General features: G+C 39.3%; 2 protein-coding genes across 3 annotated transcripts in view; both read right to left on the minus strand.

Moving 5' to 3' along the window:
* Window positions 1–15,210, minus strand: part of AIFM1 (apoptosis inducing factor mitochondria associated 1) — a 409,113-nt gene that overhangs the window by 70,105 nt on the left and 323,798 nt on the right. The window lies entirely within an intron of this gene.
* The window catches only part of ZNF280C (zinc finger protein 280C), a 67,709-nt gene continuing 56,848 nt past the window's right edge, over window positions 4,350–15,210 (minus strand). For both annotated transcript variants that reach the window (XM_050777455.1, XM_050777456.1), the window contains 4 exons: window positions 11,336–11,398; window positions 6,941–7,059; window positions 6,761–6,797; window positions 4,350–6,640 (listed from right to left, as the gene is read on the minus strand). In XM_050777455.1, the coding sequence (XP_050633412.1) occupies window positions 6,625–6,640; window positions 6,761–6,797; window positions 6,941–7,059; window positions 11,336–11,398 (235 nt within the window). In that variant the 3' untranslated portion in view covers window positions 4,350–6,624. The remainder of the gene's footprint in view (window positions 6,641–6,760; window positions 6,798–6,940; window positions 7,060–11,335; window positions 11,399–15,210) is intronic.

Below are 15,210 nucleotides of genomic sequence, written 5' to 3' on the forward strand. Positions count from 1 at the left end.
TTACTTTGGCACTAATCTAATATTTATAAATGACAATCACGACTCAAGTGAACCCAGGAGCACCGACATTCCTTAAAAATATTAGTCTGGTGAGCTTGAGAAACCAAGAAATATAATGGTATGCCTATCTTTAGTACTATGTGCTTCAACTGTGACCCTCAAGAAAGCCACTGGGTTAGGAAAAGAGTTAACAGTCACTGTGAAGGTGGTGTGAGGAGGTTGGAATGAAAAACTGGGTGAAGATTGGAGCTACTTCTATCTGAATAAAATTAAGATAAATAAAATCAGGAAAGGTAGTCACAAGGTAGCAATAATCGTAACAATGTTGGATTGCATTCCTGTGTGCCAATCACTGTTCTAAGTGGGATATACATATACTGTATTCACTCAATTCCCTCAACTCTGAGTAGCTGCTATTACATGCAATTTACAAATGAGGAAAACGAGACACAGAGCCTAAAGTCACACAAATCTAATCATTGGTAGGGCAGGAACTCCAACCTAGGCAGTCTGCTGCAGAGCCTGGGCTCTAACCACTCCACTGCACTGCACCTTTAAGGGTGCAGAGAGGGTTTACTGCAGAGTCAGGTATTGAATCTCGGACCTTGTAATCCTAATATTAAGAAACTCTCTTGAAGCTGTTTAAGCAGGAAGACTTTACAGAGTAAGAAACTTGTTAATGGATAATAATAGGCTGAAAATACTAATAGTTCCAAGAAAAGTAGGTAGATTAATAAGCCAAGCATGAGTTATAGAGAGAAGCTAGATACGATTAAGTCTGAAAGTTCTCAAGTTTGAAATCGTGTAAAGTGACTGTCGCAGTTACGTATTCCTTAGGTTTCACAAACACAATGACCATACTATTTTTCCTGATATAATTTCTAAAAATATGAAAATGACTTTTTGACAGTCTTGCTCTGTCATCCTTGAGTGCAGTGTGTGGGTTTACTTCTGGACTCTCATTCTATTCCACTTCTCTGTTTCTATCCTATGAAAGGACCACACTGTTTTGATTACTTTAGCTTTGTGACAAGTGTTTTTTTTTTTTTTTGATGGAGTCTCACTCTGTCACCCAGGCTGGATGCAGTGGTGCGACCTTGGCTCACTGCAACCTCCACCTTCCAGGTTCAAGTGATTCTCCTGCCTCAGCCTCCTGAGTAGCTGGGATTACAAGCGTGCACCACCACACCCAACTAATTTTTGTTTTTTTTAGTAGAGACAGGTTTTTGCCATGTTGGCCAGGCTGGTCTCAAACTCCTGGTCTCATGATCCACCCGCCGTGGCCTCCCAAAATGCTGGAATTACAGGCATGAGCTGCGGCGCCTGGCATGAAAATGATTATTGCTAGCCTCCAGTTACATATTCCACCTTAGAAGTGGTTCATGAACACCCTCGACAGTGTCTGTTCTTGTTCCCTTCGTGTTCATGAGTTCTCATTTTTAGCTCTGAGAACATGTGGTATTTGGTTTTCCGTGCCTGTGTGAATATTTCATATAAATGGAACCATACAACATATGACCTTTTGTGACTGATTTCTTTCACTTGTTTAAGAGGTCCATACACATTGTAGCAAGTATCAGTACTTCGTTTTTTTTGTGGCTGAAAAATATTCCATTGTATGGACACACCATACTTTTTTTTTTTGAGACAGTCTTGCTTTGTCACCCAGGCTAGAGTGCAGTGGTGTGCTCTCAGCTCACTGCAACCTCTGCCTCCTGGGTTCAAGTGATTCTTGTGTCTCAGCCTTCCCAGTACTTCAGTACTTCCCAGCCTTCCCAGCACTTCAGGCGCCCACCACCACACCCAGCTAATTTTTGTATTTTTAGTAGTGACGGGGTTTTGCCATGTTGCCCAGGCTGGTCTCAAACTCCTGACCTCAGGTGATCCACCTCCCTCGGCCTCCCAAAGTGCTGGGATTACAGGCATGAGCCACCGTGCCTGGCAACACACCGTATTTTATCCCTTTATCTGTGGGTGACATTTAGGCAATTTCTCTTTCGGCTATTGTGAATAGTGCTGCTATGAACATGCATGTCCAAGTATCTGAGTCTCTGCTTTCGACTGAGTATATAGGAGTGAAATTGCTGGGTCACATGGTAATTCTACACTTCACCTTTTTGAGGAACTGTCAAACTGTTCTTCATAGTGGCTGGACCATTTTACATTGCCACCAGCAATACATGAGGGTTCCAATTTCTGCTTCAGGGCTTTTGCACTTGTTTCCCCTCTCTAGAAAGCTCCTCTGACAGATACCCAGGTGGCTCACTTCCTTACCTCCTTCAGGTCTTTACTCAAATGCCATCTTCTCAAGAAGGCCCAACTTGGCCTTCTTGGCCATTTACTCAAATGCCATCTTCTCAAGAAGGCCCAACTTGGCCTTTAAACCATCAAATTTAAAATGGCAACCTCCCAACCACCAACCTATACATTGCTATCTCCCTTCCCTATTTTTCTCCATAGTCTTCATCACCATTAACATACTATAAGTTTTTATTTTCTATTGTCTGTCTCCCACAACTGAAATCTAAGTCCCAAGAAGCCAGAGATTTCAGTTTGTATTTCCAACAACTAGAACAGTGCCAGGCACATAGTAGGTAATAAATATTTACTGAATAAATGAGACCGAGGGGCTGGCACAGTGGCTCATGCCTGTAATCCCAGCACTTTGGGAGGCTGAGGCGGGCGGATCACAAGGTCAGGAGATCGAGACCACCCTGGCTAACATGGTGAAATCCCGTCTCTACTAAAAACAAAAAATTAGCTGGGCGTGGTGGCAAGTGCCTGTAGTCCCAGCTACCCGGGAGGCAGAGCTTGCAGTGAGCTGAGATCATGCCATTGAACTCCAGCCTGGGCCACAGAGCGAGACTCTGTCTCCAAAAAAAAAAAAAAAAAAAAACTGAAAGAGCTGTTTTGCCAAAATGTGACAAAAAGAAGGGCAAGAATCTAAGTCTTTGTCATTTAGTTTTTTTTTCTTTTTTTAATAATAATAGTGATGGACTGAAACTGATCCAATCATACCTTTTATTCAGTTGAAAACAAAAAAGGACACATGCATGAGATGGCTATTTCTGAATCAGGTGAAATAACTCTAACAGCCTCAAGGTAAAGAGGGATCAGATTGTCAAGCTAAAACTCATTAACACCTATTAAAACTCAACTGCTTATAACAAGTAAGCTTAGCACTGACTGCATAAATCGTTTTCTTTAAACAAAGTAAAAAAAAAAAAAAGTGATGCTATGGGACACATAACTTCCAGAGCATTAAATTTTAAGAAAAATAACCTGATACATAGTATAATAAAATCCTATGGAAGAACAAAGCTGTACCTCTACCTAAAATACTGCTATAGCAAGAATGTGGTTTTTTGTATTTTTGAACTGTCAGAGACAGAAAATATCTGTAAATTAAAAGAGGACCAACGCTAAAAATGCAAATAAGTTGCCATTTCTGGGAAAAAGTTTAAAACTTAAAGTTAGGTGTCATTAATGCTGAATGGAAAATGGTTTTAAATGGCAAATTTTATACTACATGTATTTTACCACAATAAAAAATAATGGGTAGGAAAATGGTGTTTGACAAAACATTCTAGAGACAGGTATGGAAAGAAAGAACAGAGTATCACCAAGTCCACGACTATGACATAAGCCCCTTTTGGAGATTTGGGAAAATCACTTACAGCAGAAATCTGTTCGGAAAATTAAAATTAATCGATTCAACTCCTATGAATTACAAGTATACTACATGGCAGTGGCCACTGACACTGGCTTTCAATGTTTCAAAGTATATCATCAAAGCAGTTTTGATTTTTTTTTTTTTTTTTTAAAGACAGGGTCTTGCTCTCTGGCTTAGGCTGGAATGCAGTGGCATGATCATAGTTCACTGCAGCCTTGAACCCCTGGGCTCAAGCGATCCTCCTGCCTCAGCCTCCTGAGTAGCTAGGACTATAGGTATATGCCACCACACCCAGCTAATATATTTTTTTTGTGGTAGAGACAAGAGTGTTGGTATGTTGCCCTGGCTGGTCTTAAACTCCTGGCTCCCACCTCAGCCTCTCAAAGTATTGGGGACTACTGGCATGAGCCACTGTATCCAGTCCAGTTCTAATTTTGGAGTTAAAAAACACCCACATTGAGTCAAACGACTTCAGAGCCTACCCACCTTCACGATTATTAAGATCACAAAGGGGGCTTTTGCTAGCTGCTCAAGACATTAGTAAAGTATAAATAGTTTGCTTTTAACTGTGCTGGAGGAAAAAGTGCAAGATGTGTTCGGTAGATAAAGCTTTCCGTCTGCGGGTCAAGCAATCAGGCTCCACGGAACTAGGAGCAAAGCAATGCTCCTATAGTTGTATGACAGCTTTTATATGAAGTTATTTATTAGAAATTTCCAAGGCACTTTAACAATACAAATTTTATTAAAAAAATAACATCAAAACTGTTCAGCAAATCTATATTCAATGTAACCAAAATAAACAAACAACAAATTAAAAAAAATATACATCTATATATATATGAGCAAGAAACAAGTGCATTTTTTGGTCCCAATATTTTTTGAATATATTATCTTTATCCAGAGGAATTACATTAATGGCTAAGAAGATATTATGTATTAGATGAACAGAAATGTACCTTTAAAACTTGTTTTAAGGTCTGTAAGAAGAGCTTTGCCAATTCTTTATGTCTTTGAAATCAGAATCCCTAAGCTAATGTTAATGATAGGCCCAAGATAGAGCATGTAATAATGTCTAATGGTCTGGACAAGTATGAAATTAAGAAGCTACCAATAAGTAGCTACACGAAATCTGTAGACAATTCTAAGAAATGTCTTGGGAGTTTGAAATAAAAACAAAACAAACACAAATAATTCAAAAGTAGACATAAAATGGACATCAGCAAATTTCATGAATCTGGGACAAAGAAGTGACAGAAAAACAAAATAGAGTAAAATAAATTTGATTAAGAACAATATAAAACCAAGCTACCAAAGTAAAATAAAAAAAAATGTTTAAAAATGTGAATATTGGCCGGGTGCGGTGGCTCATGCCTATAATCCCAGCACTTTGGGAGGCCGAGGCGGGCAGATCACAAGGTCAGGAGATCGGGACCATCCTGGTGAACACGGTGAAACCCCATCTCTACTAAAAATACAAAAAATTAAAAATTAGCCGGGCGTGGTGGCGGGTGCCTGTCATCCCAGGTACTTGGGAGGCTGAGGCAGAATGGCGTGAACCCAGGAGGCAGAGCTTGCAGTGAGCCAAAATCGCGCCACTGCACACTCCAGCCTGGGACACAGAGCAAGACTCTGTCTACAAAAAAAAAAAAAAAAAAAAAAAAAAAAAAAAAAGAATATCAGTATTGCTGAAAATTCCTATAACACTGGATAAAACTTTAAATGAAAACATGAATAACTGACTTTGTGAACCGTAACTGTAGACATTTTGTTTTTCCAAGAACAAGAAAGTAACCTTGGTTCCCAATACAACCAGAATTTTGATATTCCTTGGACTGCATGTCTGCTAGAGGAAGATTAAAGAGCAGCAGCCAAAATGGTTAAACGTCAACCTGGATGTTGAAGCACTGATCTAAAAACAATATAAAACCAAGCTACCAAAATAAAACAAAATGTAAAAAATGTTTAAAAATGTGAATATTAGTATTGCTGAAAATTCCTAGAATACTGGATAAAACTTTAAATAACATGAACTGTGACTTTGGGAACTGTAATTGTAGAAATTTTCTTTTTCCAAGAACAGGAAAGTAACCTTGGTTCCCACACAACAAGAATTTTTATATTCCTTGGACTGCATGCCTGCTAGAGTAAGATTAAAGAGCAGCAGCCAAAATGGTTAAACGTCAACCTGGATGTTGAAGCAGTGATCTCATGGACTTTTCTTGGTTAGAATCGACCCATAAGCTTAAGTCAAAAGCCAAAGCCCCCAGTGGGAAGTTGTGCTCTATTTGGTGGGCCTTGAGGTCATCTCTGGCCAAATCAGCATCAACCTTATGGGAGGTCAGTCAGGTAGGAAGGGACTCTCCCCAAGATCTGATCTCTTAAGGCCACAAACTAGAGGAGGTCTCACAGTCAAATAATTCACATTTCTTGGAAAGAAAGAACAGGCATCAGTCGTGTCCATCAAAAGGGGACACTGTCCAGGAGTACCCTGGATATTTTTTGAAACTTATGCGTTGCTTCTTCATTTGAAAAATATGAAAAACAGAACAGTAATGAACAAGGAATGAAGAAAAAATGGCTATCTGACCTAAACATGTAAGACTTATAAGAAATTAAGAAAGCAGACAAAACAGACAGAAAAAGATGAACAGTCATATTATCTGGAATGTAGTATTATGAAGGCAAGTCAAGTATAGCAGAGAAAAACAAAAGGTATTTTTGGAGAGAGCCAATTGGAGAAAAAAATGTGTTAAGGTATGTTAACCTGACACAAAGATAAGGTGGAGTGAGAATCTAGTGGCATTTGAAAGCTGAAAAGAGCTGAATGAGAGCTAGTGTCATGAACTTGGCTGTTTAACTGCCTTTTGTGTGAGAAAACACTTCAGAACTTTGAACTTAGGAACTTCCAACTTGTCTTGCACCAGGTTGCACGAACTCCATGGAGCAGGAATCTATTTCAATGAGCAGCTTTAAAAACAAAAACAAAAACAACTTTAATATTTTTCATTTATATTAATGATACATTAAAAAATACAACAGTGCTAAAGTCCATCAAAGCAAACCGCACCGAAGGAAAATTAAACTTACCCAGAAATGGGTTCAGAAGTTGAGGTACTTTCGGAAACTGAAATCAAAAAAGTTTTACATTTACAATAGTGTATATGAAGAGTGAGACTATCAATGTAATACATGGGTCCATATGGTGTCTGATCAAAAATACTGAAATAAGTATCAGAAAATCAAAGAAACACAATTATATATACATACCATTCTCTATTATAACTTGGCAAGTATGAGTTTTACGTTGACTTAAGTGTTTAGCCATGCGATCTAAGCCAGAAGAATCAGCTAGGAAATCACATTTAAGGCACACTAGAGTAATGCCCCTATGAAAAAAAAGAAGACAGTAAAAAATATTATCATTTATGAAAATCCATAATTATATTATGAGCTCAATAATTATTTTTCCATGTACTAACTTGATTTGCATTTTAGTCTCCACAACCGTCATTTTCCAACTTTGTTATATAAACTTGATATATCTAAAATGGTTCTCCAGAAAATGGCATTGCTGGCCGGGCACGGTGGCTCATGCCTATAATCCCAGCGCTTTGGGAGGCCGAGGTGCATGGATCACCTGAGGTCAGGAGTTCGAGACCAGCCTGACCAGTATGGTGAAACCTCGTCTCTACTAAAAATACAAAAATTAGCTAGGCATCATGGCGTGCGCCTGTAGCCCCAGCTACTCTGGAGGCTGAGACAGGAGAATTGCTTGAACCCAAGAGGCAGAGGTTACAGTGAGCCAAGATTGTGCCACTGCACTCCAGCCTGGGTGACAGACTCCGTCTCAAAAAAAAAAAAAAAAAAAAAAAAGGAAAAGAAAATGGCATGGCCATATTCAAATTATGCTAACATTTAGTGCTTTATAAATTGTCACCTCTCAACTTGTGCCTAGCTGAAAGCTAGGCATCAAGAGACTGACTGAAAGCCCAGTCTCCCTTAACAACTTAAGTAATGTGTGCAAGTTATTACTTGCAAAGCAAGGATGTAATATTCATTCACTGAAATATATAAATATACATTTGCTGAGAACCTTCTTCACCCACACTGTACTACTAGGTATTGTGGATACAACAGTAACCAAAAAAGGTACAGTCTGTGGATTCTGCAATCTAATATCTTAGTCAAATGAGGATAAAATTAGAAAAGAAATGTGAAGGTTTTAAAATCATGTAATTATCATCATCAGTTTATTAACAAAGCATACATATACTTTTGAAGTTCATCAGATACTTTAAACTTAAATATTTCACCTGTATAGGAAACCAGTGGCATACCTTGCATTGACTTCTCTAGTTTTAACAACCTGTTGTGGATTTACACCTAGCCAGAACTCCTGCACATCAAAAACTATCTTCATAAAACTGGAATCATGTGCTTTCTCCATGAAATTTAGGCGGAAAAGTCTCTCTTATGATGCCATTTCCCTAATACTGGGACTCAAATTTCTAGTTATCTCTGACTCTCTTCTTACATAAAACATTCAATATTTCAAACATTTTATGATATTAACAATTTATTGAGTACTTACTCTATGCCAGTCTGAGGGTTTTAGACATATTGTCTGATCTAAATCTCATGGCAACCCGAAGAGATAGGTGCTATAATTATTACCCTTTTACAGAGGACAGAATTAGTTTCAGTAATCTACTGAGGCCAGGATCAGGTTGGAAATGGAGACCTCTGATTCTGAAGCCCATGCTCTTAAACATGATGTGATACCACCCCACCACCTTAGCCCAGGGCTTTATTAAGTAAGTCTTAACCACTACAATAGCCTTAACCAGTCTATGTGTCTCATGCAGCTACAACTCATCTTGTATACTCCTCCAAAGTGATCTTCCTTCAGCACCCTTGATTCTATTCAAAACATCAATGGCTTCCCCCCCAATGTCTTCCAAATGAAAATTAAGCCCAAACTCCCTAGGCCTTGTTTTCAAGGATTCAACAATCTGGATCTAAGTTCAAAACTATCTCCCCAGACTGATCTTTTTTTATTTTTGGAATGGAGCCCCACTCTGTCGCCCAGGCTGGAGTGCAGGGGCGCGATCTCGGCTCACTGCAACTTCCACCTCCTGGGTTCAAGCGATTCTCTTGCCTCAGCCTCCGAGTAGCTGCGATTACAGGTGCACACCACCACGCCTGGCTAATTTTTTTCTATTTTTAGTAGAGATAGGGTTTTGCCATGTTGGCTAGGTTGGTCTTGAACTCCTGACCTCAGGTGATCCACCCACCTCAGCCTCCCAAAGTGCTGGGATTACAGGCTTGAGTCACTGCGCCCGGCCAACTTTGATCTTAGTATAATATTATGCTATATGAACTTCGTGCTTCATCCAAATTTTACTCCTAGTTACTCCAAAATTACTCCATTGTGATTCAGAAGAATGTGTAGTTTGTTTTTTCCTTTCTGAACTTTTATTAATGTTATTTCTTCCAACTAGAATGCCCCTGTGCCTCTTCTTTTAAGTAGAAACCTCTCTCCCCTTTGAAATCAGTATCTCTTATTGCACTTACTAGGAACCTCTTTGTATTACTGTAGTTATTTATGTTCACACCTTTTATCCCTTTAATAAATTGTACATTCCTTGACGGTTGGTACAAGCCGCCTTCTTCATCATGGTCATCTGTATAGGACTTGCTACATTGTGTTATACATGATAGGTGCACAATAAATAGCTAAAGAATGAATATTTCATTTTAACAAAATAGTAATTATGAAAAAATTGTTTATAGAAATATAAAATGCTATGTCCATACACAGATTTTTAAAAAAATTTTCTGAGACTGAGTCTCACTCTGTCACCCATGCTGGGGTATAGTGGTGCAATCTTGGCTCACTGCAACCTCTGCCTTCCAGGTTCAAGCAATTCTCGTGCCTCAGCCTCCCGAGTAGCTGGGATGACAGGCATGCACCACCATGCCAGGCGAATTTTTGTATTTTTAGTAGAGATGGAGTTTCGCCATGTTGGCCAGGCTGATCCTGAACTCCTGGGCTCAAGTGATCCACCCGCCTTGGCCTCCCAAAGTGCTGGGATTACAGGTGGGAGCCACTGCACCTGGCCCATACACAGAATTTGACCAATTTTCTATTTAGATGTGAGATCCACTCGAGTTGAAAAAAAAAAGCACCTCAGATCTTTCAAATCATACAGTTCATTTAAAAACTAAGCATACAATTGAGCTTGACCATCACGTGGTAAAAATCAAAGTGAAATCTCATTTTTAGAAATCTCTTTTCATTCTTTTTTTTTTTTTTTTTTGAGACGGAGTCTAGCTCTGTCACCCAGGCTGGAGTGCAGTGGCCAGATCTCAGCTCACTGCAAGCTCCGCCTCCCGGGTTTACGCCATTCTCCTGGCTCAGCCTCCCGAGTAGCTGGGACTACAGGCGCCTGCCACCTCGCCCGGCTAGTTTTTTGTATTTTTTTTTAGTAGAGACAGGGTTTCACTGTGTTAACCAGGATGGTCTCGATCTCCTGACCTTGTGATCCACCCGTCTCGGCCTCCCAAAGTGCTGGGATTACAGGCTTGAGCCACTGCGCCCGGCCTCTCTTTTCATTCTTACAAAGCATTTTTCAGTAAAGGTAACACCTAATATATTTTACTCTTTTCTAATTCCTCGAATTCAATGTTTTAAAAATAGCATAAATTTTTTTTTTTTAGATGGGAGTTTTGTTTGCTCTTTTGCACAGGCTGGAGCGAAGTGGCGCGATCTCGGCTCACTGCAACCTCTGCCCTCCAGGTTCAAGTGATTCTCCTGCCTCAGTCTCCCAAGTAGCTGGGATTATAGCCACCATGCCCGGCTAATTTTGGTATTTTTAGTAGAGACAGGGTTTCGCCATGTTGGCCAGGCTGGTCTTGAACTCCTGACCTCAGGTGATCCACCCGCCTCGGCCTCCCAAAGTGCTAGGTTTACAGGTGTGAGCCACCGTACCCGGCCTAACACGAGTATGTTTTAAAAATACAATAAAAATTTCCTCTATGAGCTCTTGGTCCAACATTATCCACATAATTCATTTTCAACATATACATTAACTTATTCAACAAATATTTACCAAGTGCCTACTATGTGCCAGGTACTATGTGCCTGGCAAACATCTGTCAACATGAGCAAAATAATTAACAAAGGAAGATGGAGTCAAAAAGATATCAAAATAATGTAAAAAAATAGATGTTTTAGTGGATTCTGAGCTAAGTGTGTGTGGTGTAACCAATGGTAATTATCAATGCCTTTAGAAATATTTATCAGTACTTTTTTCTGTACAGTAAACAAGTTATATACTTTAATTCTAAAAACATTAAGAATTATGAAGGCTATATATTGATTTCAAGTATTACGGTATTTTCAAAAACTTCCTTCTATTCAGATATGGTTGGAGAACCTTATTTTTGTTATTTTACAAATGCATATGTAAGAAGGTTTCATCTTAATGCTTGACACTACAGAGAGTTTAGTCAGAAATGATAGGCTATCTCTCCAACTTTGGTCTAAGGATATAATAAACAGAACTCTATCATTTCCAAAGTAGGCACTCCAACATCATTTTTAAAAAGTTACTGCAATATTTCAATGGAAAGAAAAACAAAAAAAAGATCAATGATTACCTGAGAGTTCCTGAATGCTTCTTGAAAATACAAAACCGTTTACCTGGATGGTTGCTATGAGAGCTTGAGAAACACGAGACAAACAAGATTTTATTAATTTTATTATACAACGCCATATTAATTTTATGACCACATTTCAAGCCAATGCCTAATTTCTTAGTTTTGAATAAAAGATCACAATCTAAATAATAAAATGCTGTTGGTTATTGCTATAATCTGAATTTCTGTGTCACCCCAAAATTCATGTTAAAATCTTAACCCCCAAAGTGATGGTAATAAGAGGTGGGGCCTTTGGGAGGTGATTAGGTCATAAGGGCATAGCCCTTATGAGATTAGTGCACTTATAAAAGAGATCCTAGAGAGCCAGTGTGCCCCTTCCACCATGTGAGGACGCAGTGAGAAGGTGCTGACTATGAGGAATGGGCCCTCACCCAGACACCGAATCTGCCGGCACCTTGATCGTGGACTTTCCAGCCTCCAGAACTGTGAGAAATAAATTTCTGTTGTTTATAAGCTACCCAGTCTATGGTATTTTGTTATAGCAGCCTGAATGGACGAAGATAGTCATCTCTGTTTAATTCAAGAATTTTAACTTACATTCCACTTTACCTGTATATTTTCTAATTACATATTTCCCTGAGAATTTTCTTAGATGATCAGTATCTCACCATTAGTAAAAAAAAAAAAAAAAAATGCTTGAGTTAAAAATGCAGTGTCAAATTAAAAATTTTTTAACTATTAAGAGTAAGAACAATTTAAAAGATATTTGATAATGTATTTTGCTATGATAGAAATTGTTAAAATAATTATTTTTTGTTTCAGAGTCTTGCTCTGTCACCCAGGCTGGAGAATAATAATTATTCATTACATTTTAATCTTAGTATGTTTGGGGAGGGGGATAATCTGAATGATCCTGGAAGTAAACACTACTTGAGATAAATGCCATTGCTTAATTCAATAAACATGAAACATTTAAAGAATCCTTTGCAATTACCAGGAGAACTTTCAAAGAGAGCAAATTAAGGGAAGCAGAGCTCAAGAATTAAAACAATGCTTCTCCTATACACAGATCAGAAAACCACTAATCAAACTTCAGAGCCAATGGTAATAGCTTTTATGCCTCCCTTTAAATTGATAAGGAAAGCTTTCCTGTGTTAGAAAACCAGGCAAGATTAGCCAGGATTAGCCTAGCACAATATTACTCAAAGTGTGGTCCATGGACCAGCATCATCAGCATACCTAGAAGCTTGTTAGAAACACAAAGTTTAAGGCCTTACTGCAAACATAGTGAACCAATCTCTGGCAGTGGGGCCCAGAAATCTGTTTTCCCAAGTTTTCCAGCTGATTCTTATGCAAGCTAGTTTGAGAAGCACTAGCCCTGTCTTGCACTGACAGACCCCACACAGCAGGTCAACAGTTACCCTCAGACACAAGGTAACCATCACCAGCATACTACATGTGCATGGGAAAATAAAGATTCTGGCTAGCTGTTAATTTCAAGAAAATATCCTCAGAATAGGCACTATGGTGAATACAAAGAGCGAGCTTCTCTCTCAAATAGATAATAGAGACACATGTGAGGCAGAAGAGCGAATGTTACAGAACTCAAAGAAAGGAATGATTCCTATGACTGGCTGTGCTGATCAGATACTTCGCAGAGGGTGAAATGAGAGGGAAGGAGAGGAGCATTCCAGAGAATAATCAAGAACAAGAAAAAACTACTTTAGATACTGAATATGAAGAATCTATACATTGGGGAAGATAGATCAATTTTGGGGGCCTGTCTTCTCGCAATGGAGTTGGCATAGCCTGGGAATAAAGGTACTCAACCTCTGAGAAAATGAAGCCTCTGAACATACAGAACTCAAACCTATGACAAAAGTCCACACCGAGTAGGAGTGAGGGTGCACCATTCAGAGGGAGGTACCTGAAGTAATGAGGGAAACAATGTGCCCCTGAAGTAGGGGAAAAGCAAAGGGACCTATGAGGCCCTTAGAAGAGTAGAAGTGGAAGCTTTCAGTTCTAGACGAGGTTAATGATGAGTAAGAGCTCAATGTGTGTGATGACAGTGCAGGGGCTCACCAGAAATTAGGAAAAGGTTATGAAGGTAACTTTAGGTCAGTTGGGAATGTTTGGGGATAGAATGGGGCTGAAGGTTCTGCAAGACAGTTGGTGAGCCTACGGAAAATGGGAGAGAGGAGGATGGAATGACACATGGGTTTAAGTAATGCCAAAAATGTTTTCCAATTTAATCCTCTATAAATTAGGGGCAGAATTAAAGCCTCATTAGGGCAGCCAAGTGTTTGGCACAGAATAAGAGAACAACATTACTCATAGCAGTGTACTAGGGGAAGGGTTGGCTAGGGTCTGCTTTAGAGAAACTGGGGTATAGGTGCAGAACCACTATAGTAGTGGAAGAGGCAGACTGGAATATTGCAGAAGGTGGACTCTCAGGAAGCTAGAATGTATGGTGGCAGATCAACAGAACTCAATGGGTTTCAAAAACTTGGGATAGTAAATTATTTCTAGCTGGTGCTCCATGTTTATGCAAATGATGCCCTGAAACAGTCAAGACTGAGCTTAAAGGGTACTGAAGTAAAAGTGGTTTGAATCCTAGTTAGAAACAGAGTGGGGTCTCAGGGAAACTCAGCATTGAAATCAGAGGATTTACAGTTGAAAGGTAAAAGAGAAAACTTTAAGAATGGTTAAGGTACCAAGAAAGGGATTATAAGGGGACAAGAACAGTTGAAGGGAGAAAAGATAATTATATAGAGCAGGAGTAGCCAAAAGGAAAGAAGAAAAACGGTGGTAACAGTTTAACAGAAGTTGAGAAGAGTTCCAAAAGTAAGTGATCAAAAATGTCAAATACTCTGAAGAAGTCATAGAGGAGTAAGAATGAAAAATAATGAGTATATCCAGTGGTTAGGATATGACTGATAACCTTTAGAGGAGCAGCTTTAGCTGCATGTAGGTGGGGGTGGTGGGCGACACTCAAATCACAAAGGGTCAAAAAATGACAAACAGGCTAGTAAAGAATACTCTTTACAAATGTTGATGGTAAAACGAGGACAAGAAAACATGCAAAGTAAAGGCAGATTTTCCTCATCCTAAAAATATGCCTGAAAATATCTGCAGACACAATGAATGTGGTAGAGAGAAAGAGATGAACTGAAGGTCCAAAGTAATGAAATAAGGATGTGGAGGAAATGAAAGAGATGACGAACAGGGTTAACTTAAAAATAGTGGGACATGTCTGTTTTTTGAGATTAATGGCTGAAGGAAAAAAAACCTTGAGACACAAAAAAGTTAATCTTGAGAAAAACAAAAAGTATGACCTCTGAGTAATTATTAGGCAAAGTTAACCACTGAGGGACTAGAATAAAATCTGACAGATGTTGTAGATAAAAACAAAGCGGTATTTTTGGCTGGGCGTGGTGGCTCACGCCTGTAATCCCAGCACTTTGGAAGGCCGAGGCTGGCGGATCACGAGGTCAGGAGATTGAGACCATCCTGGCTAACAGGGTGAAACCCCGTCTCTACTAAAGATACCAAAAAAAAAAAAATTAGCTGGGCATGGTGGTGGGCACCTGTAGTCCCAGCTGCTGGGGAGGCTGAGGCAGCAGAATGGCGTGAACCCGGGAGGCGGAGCTTGCAGTGAGCAGAGATCATGCCGTTGCACTCCAGCCTGGGTGACAGAGAAAGACTCCGTCTCAAAAACACAAACAAGGAAACAAACAAAACACAAAGTGGTATTTTTAAAAAGGTAGAACCAAATTAAAGATCACGAATTCAGAGCTGACTGAATTGAGCATGGTATGGTAGTCTAGAACCGAGATAGGGATACATCAAAAAGGATAAAAGATGCAAAGATAGCA

Source organism: Macaca thibetana, chromosome X (assembly GCF_024542745.1).
Source record: "Macaca thibetana thibetana isolate TM-01 chromosome X, ASM2454274v1, whole genome shotgun sequence".
NCBI classification, from domain to species: Eukaryota; Metazoa; Chordata; class Mammalia; order Primates; family Cercopithecidae; genus Macaca; species Macaca thibetana.